The sequence below is a fragment of the Rousettus aegyptiacus genome, unplaced genomic scaffold (assembly GCF_014176215.1).
Source record: "Rousettus aegyptiacus isolate mRouAeg1 unplaced genomic scaffold, mRouAeg1.p scaffold_m13_p_2, whole genome shotgun sequence".
Lineage (NCBI taxonomy): Eukaryota > Metazoa > Chordata > Mammalia > Chiroptera > Pteropodidae > Rousettus > Rousettus aegyptiacus.
The window spans coordinates 129481929-129505473 of NW_023416295.1; the positions used below are offsets into that span (position 1 = coordinate 129481929).

At 50.8% G+C, this 23545-nt stretch overlaps 2 protein-coding genes across 4 annotated transcripts; both read right to left on the reverse strand.

The window, feature by feature from the left end:
• Positions 1-9478: 9478 nt before the first annotated feature.
• Positions 9479-15799, reverse strand: SMIM41 (small integral membrane protein 41). Its single transcript, XM_036237153.1, has 2 exons — positions 13665-15799; positions 9479-10985 (listed from the first exon to the last, which is right to left on the reverse strand). The coding sequence occupies exon 1, from the start codon at positions 14112-14114 to the stop codon at positions 13836-13838; it is 279 nt and encodes a 92-aa protein (XP_036093046.1). The 5' UTR covers positions 14115-15799; the 3' UTR covers positions 9479-10985; positions 13665-13835.
• Positions 15800-15906: 107 nt separating this feature from the next.
• Positions 15907-21840, reverse strand: ATG101 (autophagy related 101). 3 transcript variants are annotated; one of them, XM_016142664.2, is made up of 4 exons: positions 21754-21840; positions 21353-21481; positions 18695-19017; positions 15907-16753 (listed from the first exon to the last, which is right to left on the reverse strand). In XM_016142664.2, the coding sequence occupies exons 3-4, from the start codon at positions 18944-18946 to the stop codon at positions 16349-16351; spliced, it is 657 nt and encodes a 218-aa protein (XP_015998150.1). In that variant the 5' UTR covers positions 18947-19017; positions 21353-21481; positions 21754-21840; the 3' UTR covers positions 15907-16348. The 3 variants fall into 3 exon arrangements, with proteins under 3 accessions (XP_015998150.1, XP_015998148.1, XP_015998147.1); XM_016142662.2 differs by having other exon boundaries at positions 18695-19022; XM_016142661.2 differs by lacking the exon at positions 21754-21840 and having other exon boundaries at positions 18695-19022; positions 21353-21668.
• Between the last annotated feature and the right edge of the window lie 1705 nt (positions 21841-23545).

Genomic DNA, 23545 nt, shown 5'->3' on the forward strand with positions numbered 1-23545 from the left:
CTACTACACCAGCAGTGCAGGAAACAAACCATTCTGGGTTTTTTTTAAAAAAGATGGGGCAGGGGGTATTCAACACAGGGGATTAGATGCTTCTAGAATCAGGGGTGGAGGCTTCAGGTGGCAGCTGGAAAGGAGGGAGGCAGGAGGCTTCTAATGGAACTGCCGAGGTGAAGAACATACCAACATACCGCCGTGTCCCCATCCACAGATCAAGAATCTCTCGCCGATGCTGACATCACCACAACTACCGTCCCTCACCCAGGACAATCATGACCAGACACCGGGACCCAGAGGCCGGACGCCACAACCACCTTCCGCAACCTTGCTGGTCAGCAGAAACAGCAGCAGGGAGACAGCCCTAGCGCATCTCCATCCTCCAAACCCTGCACAAGCACCTCCCTTTTACGGCTCTTAACGCACTCGGGCTGCAAGGGAGTCTGAGTAGTGTGGTGTCTGGCATTCTGGCCTTCGCAGGACAGAAGGCACACTGAAGGAGAAGGAAATGGGTGCTCGGAGCCGCTGCATGTGCCAGCACAGACGACAAGGCAGGAGTTTGCTGTCTCCTTCTCCCGGGAATGGGAGCAGCAGAACTCCCCATTCTCTGGGCACAGTCAGAAGGAAGGTTAAGTCTCTTATGTCCTCTGGCTTATTTTTTCTGCCATTGCTTTGCCACCTCTGGAGCCACCAATCACCCTGTGAATCTCCTGGCCTCAATAGGCTGACGTCCTCTCTGTTGGAAAGTGAGAGATAGGGTGTCACTGGTTCCCTTTGCCACCAAGTCCCTTAAATGTCCCCCAAAGATAATTGTTCTCCATATGCAAATTTCTTTACCAAAGTGTTTGCATAAAAAGGAATTACCTTTACTGAGAGGAAACGGTTAAATCTCCAAATTATTTGGACTTTCCTAAGTTTCACTAAGGAATGTACCTAAAGTCACGGGTCTTTCCAAGGAAGGAACTCCTCCACACAGAACTCCCCCACTCCCAGCTGCTCTCCTGCCTTCCAGCTGCCACCGTACCCCCAGCATCTCCTCTCCTCTCCCTCAGGCATCTGTTCCTCCCCTCAGGAAAGTATCTTGCTTCCAGCAGCATCATTCTCCTTTCATCTTCTTTCATAACAAGCTCAGCTCTGAGTCCTGCAGCCATAAATAGCATCCCAGGCTTCAGTGAGGCAGGTGGAGGGAGAGGAGGCAATGCCTTGTTGTCTGCCTTTACAGGTCCTGGAGGAAGGAGCTTAGGGAAGGTAGGGTGCAGTCGCATAGTGACAATGATGGGAATCCTCGCATTCGGTTCCTTTTCAGGATTCCCACTAGAGGGAGCTAGAGACCCGCTAGTTCCTTCTTGAGTGACTCCAGTCTCGATAAACACCCACAGCACGCCGGGGACAAGACGTTCAGATGTATGAGATTACAGGAAGAGCACGTCCCATTTGCAAGGCTCCTGTCCTGTTCCTGAGGTCATCAGTTCCCGTTATTCTTACCAGAATCTTTCATTGTTTCCTGATCCCTCAAGGTCTAGTACAATCAGGAGAGAAGGGCCCTGGACTGGATTACCTTCTTTGCCTCAGATCATCCCTATGAAGAAATGAGGGGTCTTTCAACTCCCCTAGCACACTTTCAGGGTGCCTTGAGAACTTATACAAGGGAGTTTAAGCTGAGATAGATGTCCATCTCTCATTACCACCCATCACAAAAGTGAGAGGGTACGAGAGGGAGGAAGCAGGTAAGGGAAAGGAAGGGGAGACTCTGATGGGCTCCCCTCGAACAACCTCCCCAGGCTTCTCCATTAAGTAGCTGTGGACAGAGGTTGTCCCTACCTGAGGCTGGGGGTAGGGAAAGGATGGGGTGTCTCTCCCATTTTCACCCGCGTGATTGGGAGGATATGGCTGCCCTTTGGCTAACTGTAGAGGGAAGAGCTGGTTCACTGAGGCGGCCCTCAGATGCCTCCTCAGCAACCATTCCTCCTTTTCTTAGTAACATTCCTAATTTTATTTCACGTCTACACACCTCCCCCATGCAATTGTGTGTTTTGTGAGGAACTGACTCCTCCATGGGTTCTAGGGTGGGCATAAAAGACTATGACCATTCCAAGCAAGTTACACCGTCACGGTGGGAATATGACTCGTCTGGGCCAAGGAGAATTTTGCTGTAGGCTCCTTGGAAAGCCGCTTCCTCGCCCTCCTAGAAGAACCTCCCTCCCAAGACTTGGACCGGGAAGCCATAGCCCTGAGAGCTGCTGTTTCCTTTTAGGCCACACGGGGGCGCCAGTCTCAGGCTGGTGCTGCACCACATGGGCCTGGACAGAAACCAGACTCCCAGGCTTTCACCCGCTGAGCCCAAGTCAAACCAGCCATGAGGTCCATCTTCCTCTGCACTGGCCAATTGGTTGAGCCGATAAATTCCTTTAACTGCTTAAGCAAGTGTGAGTGCAGAATTTCCTTGCAAATGAAAGCCTCCTGCTAACTCTGGTGCTTCACAAGATTGTGTTCCAGTCTCTTCCCACTTACCCCTACCCCCACCCCTCGAGTTCCTGGGCTAGGCGTGGGTGAGACAGACAGGCAGAAAGCACAGGTGGACCTCACAGAGAGAGAGGGGGGCAGACAAATTATTCATAGAGTGCTGAGTGCTACAGTAAGGCAGTGCCAACAGAAATGTGTCGTGTGATGCAAACAGGTATGTGGGCCTGGGGAAGGGCACTACAAAACCCAAACGAGAGCAGCGTTTGAACCAAGCCTGGGGTTATGCAGGTAAACAAGGGACTCCAGGCTGCCCAGGCATGAAGGCAAGAGGGTCCACACAGGCAGGGTGCTGGGGCAGCTGGAACAGAGGGTGCGTGTGGGGACAGGATGAGAGGCACAGCTGGACCGGTGTGTCCAGGCGGCGTGGAGGTGCCAACTAAGGTAAAGAGACTGGACTTTATCCAAAGAGAAACAGACAACCAGGGAGGCTTTCAGCAATAATGTAATCACAGAGCAACACTGTTCAATAGAATTTTCTGCAGCAATAGAGATGTGCTAAATCTGTGCTGTCCAATATGGAAGCTACTAGCTGCCTGTGGTTACTGAGTACTCGAAATGTGGCTACGGAGACTGAAGAACTGAATTTCCCAACGTTATTCAAATTTAATTAATTTAAATAGCCACCGATGACTAGTGACTATGATATTGGACAGCACAGCTTTAGAGGAAGGACTTAGGGGAGAAGATTTGGAGGCAGAGACACCAGTTGGGAGGCTGCGGAAATGGCCCAGATAAGAGATGATAAGGACCTGAAGACAATGACAAGGAAATAGAGGGAATGGCATGGATACTGGAGATTGTTAATAACTAAATCAGGAGGTAAGTAATGGTGATGACCTGGGAGTGGGGAGGGAAGGAGGGAGAGCCTAGCAGGACTCCCAGGGCAGCCTGTGTGATTGGATGCTTGCTGTATCATCGCTGAGAACAGGAACCCAGGATGAAAAGCTGTGGAGATGACAGGTTCAGTTTTGGACATGCGGAACATCCGGGTGGAGGCATCTGGTAGGTAGCTCTGTATGTGGCTCTGCTGCTCAAAGGAGAATTAAACCTGGAGACAGATTTTTTAATCATCAGTCATCACAAACTGGCAGCCCATGGGTTAACTCTTTCAAAGGGGTTACTTAGTTTTTAATAAGAAAGTAGTTCCATAAAGAATCTCTTCATTTCCATTGTTTTAGTCCAGCAGCAGAGCCAGAATGACAACCTCCAGCAGGAAGCACAGTGGCCAGTTATGACTCAGCAATTAAAGTTCAGAATGTATAACATGATAAAACATACCAAGGTAAGCTCAGATTAGTCTAGTAAAACATTATCAATCTCTTGGCCACTGCAGCCAATTTCCCTGCAGAGAGAGTATTTCAAGTCCTCAGGCTTCCTCAGCCTGGCCCCCAGACCCCGCTCCCCAGCCAACAGTCCAGGCCACTGACAACAAGGGTGCTGGGCTGCTGTAGGGACTGGTCAAACCAAAGCAAACAAAGGAGCTCTTCGAGGAATGGGCTTTTTGTGTGACAACCATGCCGACGGAAACCCAGCCAAGATCTATTGCGTCACAGGAACCGCGGAACTCCGGGCAAAATAGTTGTGGCGAAATTGAAATTCTGGGTTCACATTTGTATCCTGTATCAAATTCATGAATATATTTGGCTATTGCTCCCTGAAGAGGTTTGTTCCACATAAGAAGTAGTTCCAAAATGTGTTTTTTAAAACAGTTTTCTGAGGAGAAAAAAAAAAAGCAAATTTAAATTTAGTAATGTGGCATTACAGTCCTTGGAAACAAAATTAATTTTATACTGTTGTTCTGACAAAGTAAGGAAAATGCACTATCCGAAGTGGCATGACCTAATTTTTTCCGAAATTTTTTCCAAAATTTTTCTTCTCTTCCACGGGGAAGATTTTAAATGACATTTCCCATAGTATATATATTGGAATGGTGGTCCCATGAGATGATCCTTAAAAAAAAGAGGGGGTGGGGAGGAGGAGGAGGAAGAGAAAAAAAGGAATTCTTTAGTCAAGTCTGTTTGGTATAACAATGCCTCTTTAAAGAACTGCAATAGAGAAGCCTGTTTTTGCTTTGCTTAAGATAATAATCCCCAAATTAATTAGACCACAGAGTCTTTTTTTTTTTTTTTCAAATAACACCCAATAAAGTGCTAGAGGAGCATGGCACCCACTTTAAGAAACACTGCCTCAGCCACCGGGAGAGGCGAGGTGAGACGTCACTGCTTCCTGCCCAGTGGTTTTGAAATAGTCATTATTTCACTCAGATGACAAAGGACAAAACATTATTTCTACCTTTAATTCATTTCACCTACAATTCCTGTAACAGTTGGCATCTGATAAAGACATTTCGAATAAGAATATACATTCAAAACTGAGAACGAACAAGCAGCACGCTCTCTCATTCACCAGCCGCCTGTGCCTTTGAAGCAGCTGGTTCTGCCCCAACTGTTTCCATAACGTCTGGAACACCTTCCCAGGTGTAGAGCATGCTGTTCAAATCTTCAGCCAATCACATAGCTTCGCCCCTCTCCAGCCAGCTCAGACACAGAGAAAAAAAAATATGCTGATCTTTTTTTTTTTCAAACCCACGAAGAGTAGCATCTGAAGAACTAACAGTACTGAAAGCATTTTGGAGTTATTTGATTTCTGCACAAAACTTCATTGTTGCTAAATCCAAAGGATGAGCATGACAGTATCTGGAAATCTACCAACTGTCCCTTCAATTTTGCTGCCATTTCTCTAAAGCTTTCCGTTCACACCAGCAGCATATCATATGATCAACTCCAACGTGCTTTGGTCAGGTTCTAGCACATTTCAGGAAAATTTACACATTTTTTGCTCAAGAAAATGAAGGGATTATGATGCATTTATAGTTTCTTCCTCCTCCCCATCCTGTGATTAAGAAAGAAGTTTAAAGAGCGATACTATTCATTCAAAAACATTATTTTGTGACAGCCTTCTATGTGCAGTGAACAACAACAAAAAATCCCTATCTTCATGGAGCTGACATTTGAGCAGATGGCTCAGGCAGTTGCCAGCTAATATGGTGGCTCTTATGAAAACCAATGCAAGAAGGAGGCAAATCTACCTTCAGCTGGTTGTTGTTTTGCAAGGAAGGGGTCCAAAGTCACGAAAAGAAGAGGGTTCACATAGACTGTCAACCTCAAATGCAGAGCAGCTGTCATGGGGTGAAGGCATCTAGGTTGCCCAGGAGGAGAGAGACCCCAAGAGAAATGGAGCTGGGATTGAAGTCCTCAGGATCTCCCCTGGGTAGACTGGGTGAGAGGTGATGGAGACAAGTAAGAGGTGAGGATGGTGGCCAAGGAGATGGAGCAAAGCTCCAAGAGGTAGCATGGACCATATTTGGTGATGGACTGGCTGTGGAGGAGAAGGAGAGAGGGGAATCAAGGACGGCTGCTAGGGAGGAGGAGGTTCCATGCACTGAGCGCCAGAAGATGGCAAGAGCGAAGATCATGCGCTTGGAACCAGGCCGCCCTCGCTGCAAGCCTCTGTGCTTTGGCCCAGGCTTCCTCTCTGACATGCCACTCTCCCTCTCAATCATCAAGCTCCTGCCGCACTAGCCTCCTTTCAGTCCCTCGGACGCGCCAATCTCATTCCTAGAGCAGGACCTTTTCACCCGTTGTCCCTCTGGCAGGAACCCTGTGCCCCAGCCTTTCCCCTGGCTGGATCCTCCTCATGGGTCAGGTATCAACTCAAATGCCACCTCCCGGGGGAGGCTTTCTCTGACCACCTCCACCTAAAGTCGCCCCACAGGTCTCCATCCCATTGCCCCTGTTTGACTTTCTTCACAGCACACTCACTGTGCGGTTACCTTGTATCCTTGTTCATATGCCCATCGTACGTCCCTTCCCACCAGAACGTGGGCTCTGTGAGCAGGGACCCTCTGTCTCATTTACCATATATGCTCCAGTGCCTAGAACAGTGGCTGCCCAGAGTAGGTGCTCAGTAAATCACCGTAGAAGTAACTGAGGGATTAATGGTCATTCAGAAGCCAGGTTAGGCTGGAGCTGCAGATCTCAGAGCCACAGCATAGAGATGGTGATTTTGGGTCCTGGGTGTGGACCCAGTGCTGTTCTGGAGCCCACAATCTCAGCCTCTCCTCTCCAGTCTCCAAGCTTCTCCAGAAGCCAAGGGAGAGCTGTGAGGAAAGCTTGGCAGCAATGTGAGTGGCCAGGAGGGCATCTGAGATAAGAGCTGAAAAGTGGCTTCAGAGCAACCACCCAGGGGCTGGTGACCTTGACCTGCCAGTGTAGACAGAAGCCAGGCTAGAGAAGATTGAAGAGTAAGCAGGAGGCGAGGACATGGGATGGCAAGTATGGGTAACTCTTTGGAGAAGTTTGGCTGCAAAGACAAGTGAGACACAGGGTAGTAAGTGGAGAAGCACTGGGTGAGAGGAAGGCTATTTTAAGGTGGAAGAAACCTGAGTGTGTCTCAAAATCAGAGCCAGCAGAGGAGCGATTAAAGGAGCATTAAGAAAACTGGGGTGAAGGAGGACAATTAGCACCCAGGAGGGGGAGGGGTGCAGAGGTGGAGAGCACATCTTCCATGAGGGGAAGAGGGTCCTCTCCTGGGGATTCGTAGAAAGCCTCCGGCTCCAAAGGACAGAGGGGAGGAAGTCTTGTCTGCTGGCACCTCTCTTCTGTGAGAAGTAGGAGGTAAGGGCATCTAAGCAGAGTGCAGCAGAGGAGAGAGGGCAGGGATTGAGACTGGGGATAATTTGCAGTAATTCGGCATCAAGAGAGAGAGTTGGCTGGAGCAAGGGCCAGGCCTGGCAAGGGTCCAGCAGGACCTGGTGACCGTTCTTGGTGCCATCAGCCTGCCCAGGGCTGTGATGATTTTTTTTTTTGGGGGGGGGGCACTCAGCAGCCCAGGAGCAAGTTCAAAGAACAGAGAGTCACAGCCCTTTAGGACTGAGGTTCCTCCAGGAGGGCTCCACGAGTCAGGAAATGGGCAGGGGCAGGACTGAATAACGAATGCACTGTTACCTAACCTGGAGGGGAAGGAGAGGGTCGGCGGCGGAAGGGGCTGAGAGACTGGGAAGAAGAAGAGGTGGACAAGGTCAAGGGACTATCATGAGAATGTTCGAATGAGCACACTGGAAGAATAGAAGGTCTGCCCATGAAGCACATCACGCTGAGACAGAGTGAACAGATAGACTTCGGGGGTATGGTGAAGCTGGCTGCAGTCTCAAGCCTCCAGGCAGGATTCAGGACTTACGGAAGTCTGCTTCAGCTTGGAAGAAAGCACAGTTGCTGTGGAGTAGGATTGGGTTCCTTTATATTTGTGTGTGTGCTTTGTTTTTTATTGTTTTATTTTGCCTAGGTGAGACATGTGCATGGTACAGCATTTGCACAGTCCAAAGGCATATACTATATAACAAGTAAACCCACCCCTCTTGCTACATTGGGTTCACTAGCCCTACTTTGTTCAATATGGGGCTCCTTTTTCCTGAGGCTGTGTGTAGTGGCAGCGGTAACTCAGGTGGACTGTGGGGTCCAGCAAGAGGCCTCCTACTCTTACCCATCTCTCCTGGGACTTGGGCATCAGGGCCCTTCGCCCAGAACTGCTGAGGGCACGGATACTCCTAGCTAGCCCGTCAGTCCTGAAATCCTTCCTTCCCTGACTCCCACTTCCTTCCACCTCCCTGGTGCTCCTCCTCCACTTCCTGCCAGCTCTTCTTCTGCACTGCCTGTAAGTGGTGACCCGCCAGGGCGACATGCTCAGTCTCCTCCTGCCCCACCCCAACCTGATCAGTTCCCACAGCTCTTATTTTTTGTCTCTAGCAACATCATGGCCCAGAACTCTCTCTGCTGAACCTCGGCCCCACGTAATTGTCCACCTGATAACCCTCTTGGATGCCTCTGAATTACCTCGAACTCAACACACCAGAACTGGACTCATCAGCTTCCCCCTAAAGACCCCAACTGCAGCAGCCAGGTTGGTTTATGGCCACTCAGCATCTGTTCACCCCAGTACTGCAACAGGCCTATATTCGATGAGAAGACAGCTTCCTCCTTTGGGCCCTGTGGCTTGGGGTATCTTATTATACCCTAGCTCCATCCCCAAGTAGAGCAGTGACCAAGGCCTAGAACATTCCATACTTATAGTTCAGTACTTCAGGGTTAGCACAGAGTCAAACAGGCCCCATCACAGCTGATCCCAGAGTTTGACCTAAGTAACCTAGGGGATAGCCCCCTCTTTCCCAATGGATTTGAACTCAAGAGGCCATAAAGTCCACACCTTGCCTCACGTGGAGGCTGAGACTAATAACACAAACACTTTACATGTGTGACTCTCATTTCATCCTAAGAAAAAAATGTCCTAGCTAGGCCCTGCTTCCTTCCCACTCTGAAGAGGAAGGAATGAAGCCACAGAGGGATGACCACATTGCTCAGGTCACACAGCTAGTAAATATGGTGCCAGCATTCAGATTTGACAGTGTGATTCCAAATCCTTGCTCTGACCACAAGACGGCCCACCAGAGGCTGACTGAGGTGAGCAGACCAGGCCACGAAAGGGAGCAAGGCCCTGCTCCCATCGTTAGAGACCTGACTCATGGTGGGGTGGGCCTGAGGCCAGGGCTACCCCTTGGCTTCTCAGCTATGTGAACTAACAAATTCCCTTCCACTCAAGCCAAATATCATTTGGGTTTCCTGCAAATTCATAAAGTCCTAACTGATAACATGACCTTGGTGGGTGGCAAGCATCACTATCACCCCGGTTGTTCAGACCAGGAACCAGGGTATCCTTCTCCCCCTCCCTCACCCCTCACATCCAGCTAGCGACCAAAGCCTGAGTCCCAAATATCACTTGGATCTTCCTTTGCACCCTAGTCCAGGCTACCATCATTTTGGCCAGTTTTTGACCACAGATTCCTTGCTGTCTCTACCTCCAGTCTGCTCCCCACCCACAAACTTAACCCCAACTCCCTAAGATCTAGATCTTACCACATCACTTTCAGGCTTGAAACCCTCCAGACACCTTGATGCGCCCTGGGTGAGTCCCACTGTTGTGCAGGGCTGCCACCACCTTGGTATCACCTCCCTCCCCACGCAGCTCTAACTACCCTGCTCCCGGGCACTCCTGGCCCGCGCCCCTCTGCACCTCTACCCAGAATGCTCTTCCTCCCCTTCTCACCTCGTGAACACCCATTCAGTCTGCCACCACCTCTATGAGCCAGTCACTCTGTGCTCTTGGATCTGTCAACACTGGGCACTTATTATCATCTGCGTTAACTGCAGCAGGGGATCCAACCCATCCATCCCCTCGTCCCCAGTCGCCATGCCTGGTACAGAGCCATCACTCAAATACTGAAGGAAAAGATGAATAAATGAAGCGGTCCCAAAAACAGGGTGGTGTGACTCTTCACATGTTCTCTGGGGATGGTCAGGTTCAGGGAAAATAATAACCAAGTTATACGATAATTGCAGTGTAGAAAGCCTTTTATCTACTGACAGGCACGTTATTCCTGTAATATGATCCTCACGACCATATTTTGTATCACGACAACATTGTTGCCTCCATTTTATAAACGAAGAGACTGAGGTTCAGGAAGGTTTACAATCTAGAATTCAGTGAGCACACTCACAAAATCCACTGGGATATCAAGGCACTTGCTAGGGCTGGAGTCTCGTCAGACCCCAGTTTACGGGGTTGAATGAAGTGGGGTTCTTGCCCACACTCACCACAGGGGGGCAGTGGAGTGCTAGGTGAGAGTCACCGGTTTGCCTCACCTCCCACTACCCTTAGAAAGATTTGGAACTGAGAATGGAAAGGGAATAGCCACAACTACTGAGGAGAGACCTGGGGAGAAGGCCCTGGTTTGGGCTGCATTTCAGTATCTGCCAGAAACAGTTCAAAGTGGAGTGGGGAGGGGTACCACTAATGCCAAGAGTCAGGAGCTGGAAATATAGACTATATACCGCAAACCCGCATTACCAGCATATTTAATAACAAGCTACAGGAAGTGATGGGGCATTGCTGGGGTACCCGAAAACTCCAAATCCCACCACCCTCATCAGGGACAGGTCACTGGTCTGTCAGACCATGGCCTCCCAGAGACAGGACATGCTCAGAGGCCCAGCGGGCAGGGGACATGGCCAGAGTGCTGCACGGAGCATTCAGGGTGTGTAGCCACTTCAGTGCTCAGGGCCTGCAGCAGGCACCATGGGGCTTTCATTCCTGAAGCATAACCTCGCAGTTCCACATCCACGCATACTTCAAAAGGTTGAGTGGAGCCCATCAGAGGCAGCAGCTGAATACAAGGATCTCCAGTGGAGGTCTCGCTACAATCCAGGTTTTTCCCAGTCGGTCTCTCTGTGCTGCACATCACTCAAACAGCAGAGTTCCAGGTTTTAGTGAGTGCTCTCTGGAGGGAGTGCACGCTGGAGGGAGTGCTCTCTGGAGGGAGTGCTCTCTGGAGGTCAGGCCACGCAAGGCACAGGAATCTGTAAGAGACAGCCACCCCCCATCTTTGCTGGAAGGAAGTTGCCACTTTGTGGAAGCCAAAGAATGAACTGGATAAACCCCAACAACCTCTTCCAGCTCAGGGTGAAACTCAGGGGCTAAAGTATAGGCAAGATCTGCATCCACCTGTCGGCCCAGCCTTTCTGCCTAGGGTAATGAAGGCTGACAGAGCTTGCCAGGGATCCAGATGCCCAGCCTCACTCCACGGCACTCAGATCTGCACCCATTCCCCCGCCTCTCACTCCCAGCTGGAGCCTGAGAGATGCGGTGACAGCAGCACCCATTTCCCAATTTTTTAAATTCTTTTCCTTCCCATGCAGTCTGACAGCCTTGACTAGGGTCAGAGTTCCATAGCAAACATCTCGGTATCTTTCCCCAAGAACACTGAGGTCCCCAGCTCATGACGCACCCCAGCCCTCCAAGCCCTGAGCTAAAGGGACAGCGAAGGCAAGAAGTTAGGTGAAAAAAAAAAACCTTTGCCTACCTCCTCTCATCCTCCGCCTCAGCCCTGACTGGTTGTCAGCAGACACAGTGATGCTAGGGCATACCCTTCCCTCTACCAAATCTCTCTATGCCCCTAAAACCACCCACACTTGAACCCAAAGACTAATCCAACATCATTACTTTTACCTCTGATACTCCTGCTCTGACCACTGGAATTTTTTCATAACCGTATAGTCTAGCTGACCCTCTAGCCCAAACCCACCCTCAGGTTCAGGCTAGGAAAGCTGAATCCAGCTGGCCGGGGAGCTACCACAGCATCTGGAAGACTGTCTCCAGTAGCAAGAAGGAATCTAACAAGGCCACTGGGAAAGTAGGAACAAGAAAGAGGTAAATAACATGGGAGTTTGGGGTCTCAGTTTCTTTGAGGGGGTGTGGGAGTGGAGGAGAGGCCATGTTTTGCATCGGTATCTCAAAGCATAGTGAAAAATTGGGGTGGGTGGGGCAAAGGAGGACAGAGCAAGAGGGATAACTCAGTGAGGGACTTCTCGCTTAGACGCCGCCTCCAACCCTGAGCTCAGAATCAGGAGTCCCAGGGTCCAGCTCCAGCTGTCACTCACTTGGGCGTGTCACTTCTTCTTTCTGTGCTTCTACATTTGTAAAACGAAGGGTTCACAGTGAACATGGAGACCTCCTCCATCCCAGTGGGGAAGCAGCGGAGAGCACACAGAGGAAAGGCAAAACCAGCAGAAGGTATCAGGCTTCATCCAGGGTAGACAAATCTCCCCCTCCCCAGGACATAGCAAAGAAGGTGTGCATGTCCTGAGGGCATACGCTGCTGCCCATGTGCCAGGAGTGTGCACGAGCGTGCGCGCGCACACACACACACACACACACATCCCTGACTGCCCCAGCCGGCCCTCTCTCCAAGGGGGTGAGGATGGTGTCCTAAGGTGAGACATCTACAGCTCAGAAAGGCCAGAGCGGCACACTGACAGGATTAGCAAAAAATCCTGGGCTCTTCCGTGCAGGGATAACACGTGTCAGCTTCACAGCTGCTTAGCAGCACCCTACCCACACTGCTGCCTTTTTCTTACCAGTCCCTCCTCACATATACTGATCCCTTCTCAGAGGGAAGCTGGGACCCTGTCTCTGTCCTTGGCGAGCAGGGGAGGGGCTCTAGAGTTGGGGAAGGGAGGGCAAGAGAGGTCAGAGGTACCCACGATAGACAGCCCTGCCCGCAGAACCCTGCCAGGAGCCCCTAGGTACAACACTGAACAGAGGAGAGGGACAGTGAAGTCTTCCCTGCCCAACCCCTGTGACTCTGCCCAAAGCAACCGTGGCCGTGGCCTTGGCCTGGAATCACCTTGTCTTTAGGCCACCCAGGCGGGTTCCTCCAGATGGCTCCTGTCCTTGGAGAGATAGAGGCAGGAGAGCCAGATGGAGCCCCCACAGCTGGGAATCTTCAGCCCCAGCTTCCTGGAAAATGTGTTCCTGAGGCCCCCCAGCTGTTAGTAACCACAAAGCTCCTTGCTCCAGGCCACCACTGCACACCCCTAACCTTAGCAGGGACTAAGGGAGAGGGCCCCAGCACACCTCCCTATGCCCCAGAGTCATCCAGGCCCCTGGCTCTGTCCTAAAACAGGACCTACGCTTCCATCCCTGCCTCCAGAGGAAGGTCACGGTGGGGAATCTTACTCAAACCCCTCCAGAGGCAGGCTTCAAGAAGTGGAGGGGAGGCTGAAGAAACCAAAGGCCAAGTTGTGAGTTTCTGTCACAATGCCTCTCCTCCGCCTCCCAATCGAATGGGCAGAGCTGGAGCACCATGGAGTTGGCCCTTAGTACCAGGTAGGGCTGAAGCAAAATAAGGGCTGGCATGGGTGCAGAGAAGAAAAGCTCAAAGTCACTGTGGCTCCTCCAGACTCCTCGTCATCCGCCCTACCTCCCCCGCTCCCACAGTTACACAGTGGCATCTGTTCCAGGAAAAAAAAAAAAAAAAAACTTGAGGGGAGAGGTGGCCACTGGAGGAGAGTCAATTGGGGAAGGGAAGGGCAGTGTCTTCCCTCAGATGCCGGCACACCTGGGGCAGCTGCAGGCCCCACTCCGGGAGTTCCAGAGCCGAGAGCCGAGAGCCGGAGGCGCTGAAGAGCTGCTTCTCCGGTTGCGCCCTTCAGCACAGAGGTGACCACTGCCTGCCCCTCCTCCTCCCCCTATCGCACCTGTGCGGCCCACCGGCCTCAGTCTCCGTCAAGGGACCCGAGCCTTCGCTCCACAGCAGGCAGCTGTCGACATATTTCTGGCTGCAAGAGAATCCCGGGCTGCCACCTTGCAGTTGGGCGCCGAGTCTGAGGGCCACCTGGACGCCGCGGCCCTCAAGTGTAGCCAGGCGCTTAGGAGTCGTTGTCGTTGTCGCTGCTGGCGCCGCTGGGTTCAGCCTCACGGGACGCACGGCGCTCACGGGCCGGCAGCGCGGTGAGGCCCTGGGCGCGGAGGAGAAGGCTGCCACCCAAGAACAGGACCCCACAGAGTACAAGGAGCGACAGCACGCCCAGCACCACCGCCTGTACGGCGCGCGGCCCCTCAGAGGGCTCCGGCTGCGCCCCAGATTGGTTGCAGCAGGAGCTCAGCCAGGAGGCTCTGGCCCCAGGGCTCGCCTGAGAGCCGTTCATGGTACAGGGGTCGGCTAACCAGATATGCCCAAATGTGTGGGGACCGACAGATGTGCTGGAGCTCCTGCTGGCGCGCTGGTGGGCGGGCACGACTGCGTTGGGGAGGGACCTAAGGGGAGGATCCCAGGCGCCTTAGCCCCCACCTCTTGCGCTGAGTACTCAGGCCTTTCCTAGACAAAAGGACTCCTCCAGTGTGCACTATGGCCCAGACTTCCAGGCCGGGGGAGTATATCCTCTTGTCCCAAAGGCCCACACATGAGAACCCAGCCCATGCACCTAACCAGTCAAACTCAGGAATCCTGTCCCAGAGGCTTCCCTCCTCCTTGGTAAAGGACGTCAAGAGATATCACCTCCCTTAGAATCCTGAAAAGGTTTTCCAAACCCTACCCTAGGTGCTAGTTGGGGTGCTGCCCTCACTGAACAGAACACAGGACAAGCAAGGGCCATCCCTATTCCTGGGCTTTCTGCCCTTGGGCCAAAGCTCAGTACTGCTAGGTAGCCCAGGTGTCTACTGGAATAGGTGACAAAAAACAGCCTCCTGATGAATATCCTTCCTCATCCATCATCCCCTTTGGGAGCCTCCTTGGCCCCATGGCAGGGAGAGAGGGAGAGCAGAGAGACTTCAAGGCCTATCCCCATCCCTTCGCTCAGGCCCCAGAGCTCAAGGAAAGTTGGACCAATGGAAAAGCACATAGTTGAGTCACCAGGGCTCCAGTCCTGACCTTAACTCAGTCCACTACCTCTGGAAAATCACAATGCCAAAAGGAATGGAGATGTTACTGTCCTGTCCACCAAAGGGAGCTGGATGTCCCATGCCAAGGTGGGAAAGTGGAGAAAAGGAGAAAGTCAAGTGAAGCTGGCATGAAGGGAAGACCCTTCTGCCCAGGTCTCCTGAAAACTCCTTGTGGCATCTTTGAGCTCTCTTTAAAACAAAATCACTGCTAGCAAACACCTGTATTAGCCGATCCCTCAGAAGGGATTAGCTGATGGCCAGCTAGGAGGAAAAGGTCCCCCAGACCACAGTAAGTCAGGTAAGGGTCGCTCACCATCAAGAACTTGCTGGGAATAGGCCTTCCCCATCTCCAAACCCCTGAGAACCTCCTGAGTTCTCCAATTCCCCAGAAAGCAAAGGTAGGACATCATAAAACCTGTCATGAAATATCATGTGGCCAAAGGCGGCTTGGAATGAGAATATGCAAACAATTCCTGGTCATCCTGGCTACCTACCTGCTCCAAGACCATGGGCAAGACCCCTCCCCATCCCAACCATTTCTCCACTAGCACCCCTCCCTAAACATAGGTTCATTTATTCTTTTAAAACTGACTCAGGATATAATAAAAAAGTATTGTAAAATATGGAATAAATCAATTAAAAGTGCACAGTGGAGTTCAGATTTTGAGTATGCTTGTGTAGAAATGAGTTTGAGTTGCCGAAGCAAAGTCCTAACAACCAGAAAGGAGCCCAACCTGGAAGAAGTGTCACCAGATACCAATCTCAAGCTGGCCTGTCACTCCCCAGAGACAGAAACCCCCTATCAAATGAGCTTTCTGGTGCACATGGGGGCCCGTGTGTGCTCTAGGAAGACAGAGAAGACATTCTTCAGGGCCATCATAAAGCAAGACCACATAATATGAAGGTATGTTACAGCTTCCTTAGGAAGAAAGGAGAAATAACACGGTCATATCTAAAAGCAACAGATCCTGACTTGTGTCGTCATTCAAGGGACTGAGCATGGTCACACTTGCGTAGGTAACACCAGCTTATGTGAATGTCCAACAAAGTACAAATTGGTCAGCTTTAATTTATCTTTAATACCATCTACCCACTCCCCTCACCTTGGAATGATGCCCTCAACACACACCTGTGTCCTCACAGGTCTGCCAGAAAGTGTTCATGTTTCAGGGCAGAACACAAAGCAAGGGAGAGATGGTTCAACCTAAACTCGCAGTCTCAACTTTATTCGCCATCCTAGTGATGGCACTTCTGTACAATGGAGAAGGAAGAGGGACCCCACCAGGGGTGTGGTGAGACAGTGTAAGTCGGACTTGACCATCAGTTAAGGTTACAAGGATGACCAGAGACTGGCAACCACAAACCAAGGAAGCCAGGGGCTGGCCCTTCCAAGTCCATCAAGGACCCAGGGCAGGTTCCAGAGCCTCAAGAGCCTAACAGTACAATCCCCAGAAGCCAAGGTCTGCAAGCCATCAAGGAGCACCCAAGGCTCCAGCAAGGCCTAGAGGGCCAAGGTATCTTTGATGAGCCTCCGCATGGTGGTGGTGACTGAGGTTCCCAGGGCATCAGTGATTTGGAAGGAAATTTTGTAGAGGTAGGGCTGCACGTCCCGCAAGCCTGTGTCAAACACGTTGTCCACCTCTGACTGAGTGGGCATCTTGGGCAGGTACTCATGCCGGTTCATCACCTCCACAATGTTGATGATCTTCTCGCAGAGTTTCTCACCCACTTTCTCCCGGCAGATCTGCCGCTCCTGCTCTGTGGCCAGGGCTACCACATGCACCTTGACTGTCCACACTTCCCAGGGGATGCACTCATCTGAGAAAGGCCAGCGAGACTTCTTCTTCTGGTAGAACTCCAAAGACATCTGCCCCAGCCCATCACCGCCAGAGTTGCGCAGTGCATCCTGAGGAAGAAGGGGTAACAGATGAGTAGGCCAAGATAGGAGTTCTTGCCCTGTGAGTGCCTGCTCCCTATGCCTCAGAGAATAACGCTCTCCTAGCTCTATTACTTCTTCAAAGAGGGCATGGAATAAGATTTAGAGAGGATAAAAGGATTTGGGTGATGTGACACAACTGTCTCCTAGCCCAATTCCTCCAGCTTTGTTCAGAACTGATGTTTTTTTAAGCACATATTCTGGGCCAGGTACATTATACACACAATCCCACTCACTCCTCAACAATTCTGGGAGGTAGAAATATTACCTCCAATTTATGGAGGCAAAATAAGACTCAGAGTTATCTTGCCAAAAGTCACAGGCCAGTGAATGGCTGAACCAGGGTTTGACTCGATTGTCTGATTGCAACATCCCTGTTTTTCATCTTTACATGAGGGAATCTTCCTCCTTCCACAACCCTACTCCCTTGGCCCCCATCCTTCAAAATGTTCTCCAACATCTCCTTCTCCCCAGGCAAATCCTATTTGCCTTTTCCACTGCCAATTAAGCAATCTTTCTATTTCATTCATTCAATAACAACCTAATCTCATAGTCTCTACAGAAAAGGGAGGGAGCAGGAGTATAAAGCCCAATGAACCTCAGACCCTTGATTAGAAAGAAGGAAGCCAAGGAATAGAAGGGGGAAGGGAGGGGAAGGACAAACCAGACCTGGCTGCTTCTCTCTCTTCTCTCTGAGAAGCGAATGGGACCACCTGGCCCAATAGTTCTGTCTATGCCCCCTCACACTCCCATGGTGTGTGGTGGCCCCACAGTCCTCCTGGGGCAGCCAGAACCCTGCAACACCTTTGCATCTGAGTGAGAAGATTCGACCCAGAGAATAAAGGTCATTCCCTCAAATCCTGAGCCACTCATAAGGGAAAAAGTCTCTCCTTCATGGACAAACTAAGGTCACATGACCTTGGCCAATAGTAACAACGGCTAACACATCTATAGTGCTTCCTGTGTGCCAAGCTGTTCCAAGCATTTGACATATTTGACTCATTTATTCTTCACAGTGCATACACCTTTAAGGTGGGTACAATTATCATTCCAATTTCATATACAAGGAAACTGAGGCCCAGAGGAGTGGGAGCTTGCCTCCAGAGTCTGTGTTCTTAACCACTATGCTCTACATGAGTACAGCTACCTCCCCTGACGGGGGACTGGGAAACTCTTATGACCTTGCTCTTTCTGGGCTCAAAGGAACTGGGGAAGGGAAAGCTGTGGCCTGGGAGGGTGTCCACACAGTGTCTGGCACAGCGCAGGGGCTCTACAAACATCTGAGAAATGGAAGTCAGAGAGACAACCCTCCTCCTCTGACCCTAGAGTTGGTATCTTTAAAATAAAATTCCCTTTGTTACTTTGAAATTTAAAAACACACACTTGTTGAAAAACTGTAACCCTGAATAAAGACAAAATTAAAAATTACACCCCCATTCCCAACTCCTGAGGTGACCAAAATTAGCAGGCCTATACAAACATGTGCCACATTGCCCAAAGGGATGCTCCACTTGGATGACAATGACCTGAGCCTAGCAACCCTCCCTCTCAGACAGCTTCATATGGGAAAGGCAAACAATGGAAGCAGAGAGAAGGTGCCAGTAGAGAGAGCTGTAGGGTCAGAGAGAAGGTCAAGACCACAGGAGCAATGATGAGCCTAGGGGACCTGACTGCCAATTCGGTGAAGGCTTCCTGCTCTCCTTCTTCCTTGGTAGTTTTACGAGCTCCCTCTCCTCCACCACCATGCCCCACACACAAGCCCTCCACACCCCATGAGGGACTGTGAAGATGCCTGTTTCTTAGACCCTGAAAGAACCCACACATACACCCAGGAAAGGTAAGATAGTCAACAGCAAGCTGGGGTAGAGGGGCATTCGAGGTCCACTTGCCACTGACTGTGCCACGGCCTACCTTGAATTCCCCAACAACCTTGCGCAGTGCACGGTCCAGCTCCTCAGAGGAGACGCGCACATAGGTGAAGTCGATGAAATCGCAGTCGACATCCTGGGTGCCCACGGTGCCGATGGAGTAGGTACCCTCCTTCTTGTAGTGGAACTTGCCCGTGCTTCGGTGCAGGAGCACGGTGTGCAGCACAGCCAGCATGGCCTCCTCCACCTGCCGCCCCTCCACCGACACCTCCAGGACCTCTGAGCGACAGTTCATCCTGCAGCTAGTGGCCCACACCAGGATGGGGGACTGGAGAAAAGACAGGGGCGCTTCACCCCACCCAGGAGCTGCCCTGCAAGGAGAGCCAGGTCAGAATGCTGATACCTTCTGAATCATCCACATGTGACCTACTCACTTACTTCTAGGCCCAGCCCAGTCCCTGCCTCCATACCCCTTCTCTGCATTTCAGGAACACAACTATCAGAGAATCTTAGACTTTGGGGATCAGTAAGGGGGAGAGCCTCAAAGTTACCAGGCCAAACCATCACCCAAGGCTTAAATTCCAGTATGGTACTTGGGGCGGCTTACAGCACATGCTTGCTGTGCAACAACTGTCAGGCACTGACCATTCAAAGACTAGCATGACCCCTGCTCTTGAGAAGCTGCTCGGATTGCAGATAAACATTACTATACTAGCGAGGCTGTAAGACAAGAGTAAGAAATGGAAGACTGGATGGAATCTGATTTCCTGGGACCTTAAATGACCAGGTTAAGGGATTTGTACTCCGTCTTGAGGGCAGTAAAAAGTCAATGCATCACTATGCCTAGATCAAATCTGTGTATCAGAAAGTTAACTCTGGCTGATTGGCAAAGAACGGCTCTTCACTATTTTGGGGTCACAAACTGCTCTGAGAATTCAATGAAAGCTAAGAAGATTGGACTTTAAAACTTGACTGACCATGCACATACACACCAAATCTCACATACTTCCAGGGCCATCCACAGACTACAAGGTAAAAACTTGCCAATTTAAGGCAGAAAGGCTGGGCAAGGAGTCCAGTTAGAGGCAACTATAGTAGTGGCAGTTACAGAGGCAGCACAATGGACGTGGGGGGAATGAAGTACAGAATGAGGGGATTTTCATGTCCAGCTCTCCCAAACCTCTGTTTTCTTACTTGTAAATTTGGACTGTTGTAAGGATTAAATAACACATGTAAAGCATAGAATAATGGTTAAGAACAGTGATACCAAAGCCAGACAGCCTGGGTTGGAACCCTAGCTCTGCCAATTGCTCACTGTGTGCTCTTGGGCAAGCTGCTTAATTCCTATGTACCTCAGTTTCCCAAATCTATAAAAAGGGGACATTAACAATAGCTACCTTGAAAGGATTATATGCAGAAGTGGATGAGTTAACATCTCTAAAGCACTTAAAGCAGTACCTGGCAAGCAGTAAACACTCAGCATTAGCTGCTATAATTACTGTATTGTTCCTGCTGAGAGATTATGCAAAGTTACATGACTGCAATGGTGGAGGGAGTGGGAAGAAAAGGCCAGACTTGAGAACTAGAATTTAGTTAAGCAACTGAACATGAGCCCAGAGAGGAAACATTCAAGTTTCTCACTGACAGTGTTCAGCTTACAAGCCTCCCCTCTCACAGCAGACCATTACATCTTTAAGACAGCTCTATGCAGTTATTCCTAATACTGAAGGAATCTCTCTTAGTCTTCAAACCACTAGTCTTAGTTTTGATATCAGGAACCACACAGAATATCATCCTTTTTCCACAAACAACCCTTTCAGATATTTAGAGATAATTCTTCCATCACCCCATGACCCCTTCTACAGGTTAAACATGCCAGCTCGACAGCACTTATCTCCTCTGGGCCCTGACAGCTCTCTTCTAAGTTTATTTCAGTGTGTCTCTAATCCCCTTAAATAGTGATATTCGTCACTGAAAACACCGGGCAGCAGCCAGACATCAAGCTGGCTCTGCCTCTCACTAGACAATCGGTCTGGGTCCACCTATACTAGCAGTCATCTTTTCACAGGTCTTATACTGTCCTGTGTCTCCCACTAAGCAGACAGTTCCTTAAAGACAGGGACTGTATCTTATTCATCACTGGAAACTCAGTACCTGGAACCTAGTACAAAGGTACTGCTCAATCCTTCCTGACCCAGGAATTCCAGGTCTTTCCGAGGGTTGCTGATTGGTTTCTCCTGCACTCTTAGATCAAGGATTAGCAGGGCTCTCTTGTTCATTTCTGCCCTCTAGTTTAACTCCATCCAACAGTTTCCTATCTAGGACTCCCAGCTCTGGTCTAGCTCCCCTTTCTTACATAATTTCCCCCTCTGATGTCCCCCACAAACCTTCAGACAGGCCATACATCTCTTCACTTTCGCCCCCAGCCCAGGTTCTTCCCTCGTTCTCAGCGCTACTCTAGGCTCCATTCATCCAGGAAATCAGCTTCCTTCCCAAAGCAGTCACCTTTGGTCTGTGATAAGCTTGTCTGTTTGTTTCCTCACCCTTGCCCCCGCCTTCAGCGAGCAGGTTCTCCAAAGCAGGTCCTGGGAAGTCTCGTCCCTTGGTACCGTCCAAGGCCCAGGTCTGCAGAGCACGGGGGCAGAGGCTGATAGATGCCTTCTCAGAGCCAGGCTGGAGGCCAGGGCACCCTCATACCCACCTTTCGCGAAGAGGCCGACGCGGGTCACTCAGACTCTGATCATCCCCTTCCTGCTCCTCCTGACAGCTAGGTACGATCTCCGCAGAGCCTCCCCAACCTCCGCGCGGGCGATGGAGCGCAAGAGATGGACTAAAAGCAAAAACAGAAAGCATTCGGCTCGGCATCAAGAGACTCGGGCGGGACGCAGGAAAGACTTCCAGCCTGGGTCCCGTTTTGCCCATCACCACTCCCCGAGAACCTCTAGTTTGGGGACCAGGGGAGGCGCTGACTCCGCAGAGGTCTCGGGGGCGGCGCCCCGCGCCCCGCCTCGGAAATTCGAGGCACTCCCTCCCTCCCGCCGTCTCAGGGAGCGCCCGCGCTCGCCCAGGACAAGGGGGCAGGCAGTTAGAACTGTCCCCTACCTCCCCGAACGCCGGGGTCACGTAGCCACACTGCCCGTGGCGCGCCAGACCACCACGGTAGGCGGTGACACCCGCCCCGGAAGCCCGCGCCCCGCCCCTCCGAACAGGACGGCTCCACCTGCTCCAGCGGCGACCGACAGGGTCAAGCACGGCTGTCCGAGCCTTGACGCCAGTGCAGCCGCCCAGACCGTTTTACATTCACGCGAGCGGACAAATATAGTTGAGGACTGCTCTGTAATTTTTGTTCTACCTTGTTTGTAATTATCTCTAGGATTTTAAAATTTGATGGTGAGAAGGATCCCCCTCATTTGGAAGAGTCCATTCACTCCCACCACCGAGAATGTTGTTGTGTTTCGGCTGGAACAACTCACTTCCGCCATAGAGACGAGAGGCAAGGAGAGGCCTATGAGCTCTGTGCTGCCTCCTTAGGCTGAGAGGAGTCATCCACGGCGAGCCCGCCCTTAGGGCGGAGACATGCAACACTCAGAGGCCTGGGCAGGTCACCCATCTCCCTAGAAGAGGGGCATGCCACGTGGAGAGGTGACCTGGAGATGAGCCCAGGCCAATGTGCTGCATGACGCTGAGTGGATGGCAAAACTTTAGTGTATAACAGAAAGGATTCCTGAACCCACAAAAGTGCTAGAAAAAGGCGCTTAACCTTGAGGACTCAGTTATCTTCATAGAGAAGCATAACTTGGTACTCTACTTTGACCAGTCTGGTGACAGTTCTTACACACACTTTCCCAAAATAGTAATACATAACCTTATTGAGTGGAATGGAAAGGGCATGATTCTAAGTGGTTTATATGTTGATTAATTTAATATCACAAGAAAGATAAAGAAATTGATGCTGGGAAAGGCTAAGTAACTTACCCAAGGTCACTAGGTAAGTTGCAGAGTCTGGGGTTCATATGCAGGATTCCTTAACACTACAAAAGTTCTCTGGTTTCTCTATCCTGACCCTCCCGCACACTACTACCCTCCAGTACACCGTCCCCAACACCTGCCTCTGGTGGGGAGATGCCTTGATAGTAGCGTTTGCCAGTTTTCTACCCTGGCCGATTTCAAGCTACAGGACATCACTGACTGCAGAGTCCAGAAGAATGAACGGTTATATTTTGATCATCGAAGGTACAATTGGCTCTAGATTAGCAGTACCAGCTGGCTCCAGCATACAACTGTCACCTACCTGCCCTTTAGACTTCCCTTCTCCTACCCAGTTCTTCCAAAACCCCCTACCCTAACCCCAATTCTGGTTGACCTCCCTGCCTATCTGTTCCCTCTCTCCTTCCTCCCCATAGTTTTGCCCTTGTGTAGCCTTGGTCTGGTTCGTCTCTGTCTCAGGTGCTGATACTTCTCCTCTGGCAGCCTTAGAGTACTCCCAGAGCCTGGAGAAGGAGAAAGTGGCCTACTTTACAGACCAGAAACTGTTTCTGGAGCCTGGACTTAACCTGAAGGGAATCAGGATAAAATATTAAGAGGAGAAGGTCTGTGAAGAGCCAAAGAAGGGGGAGGTAAATCCCCAAGAGAGGAATCAGAGCCTAACTCCCGGAGACTGCAGTGAGTGAGAGTAGTGACTGACCTCTCTCTAGCCCCTAACACACTCTGGCTTAGAGCCCTTCAATGCCACTATCCTGACATCGTCATCATCCCTACTACCAGTCATTGAGCCTACTAGGTACCATGCTATCACTTCATGTGCACCGTTGTGTTGATTTTGCCAACTACTTTTGAAGGTAAATACAATTCCCCCTCAATTTACACATAATGATGCTGAGGCTCAGGAATATGT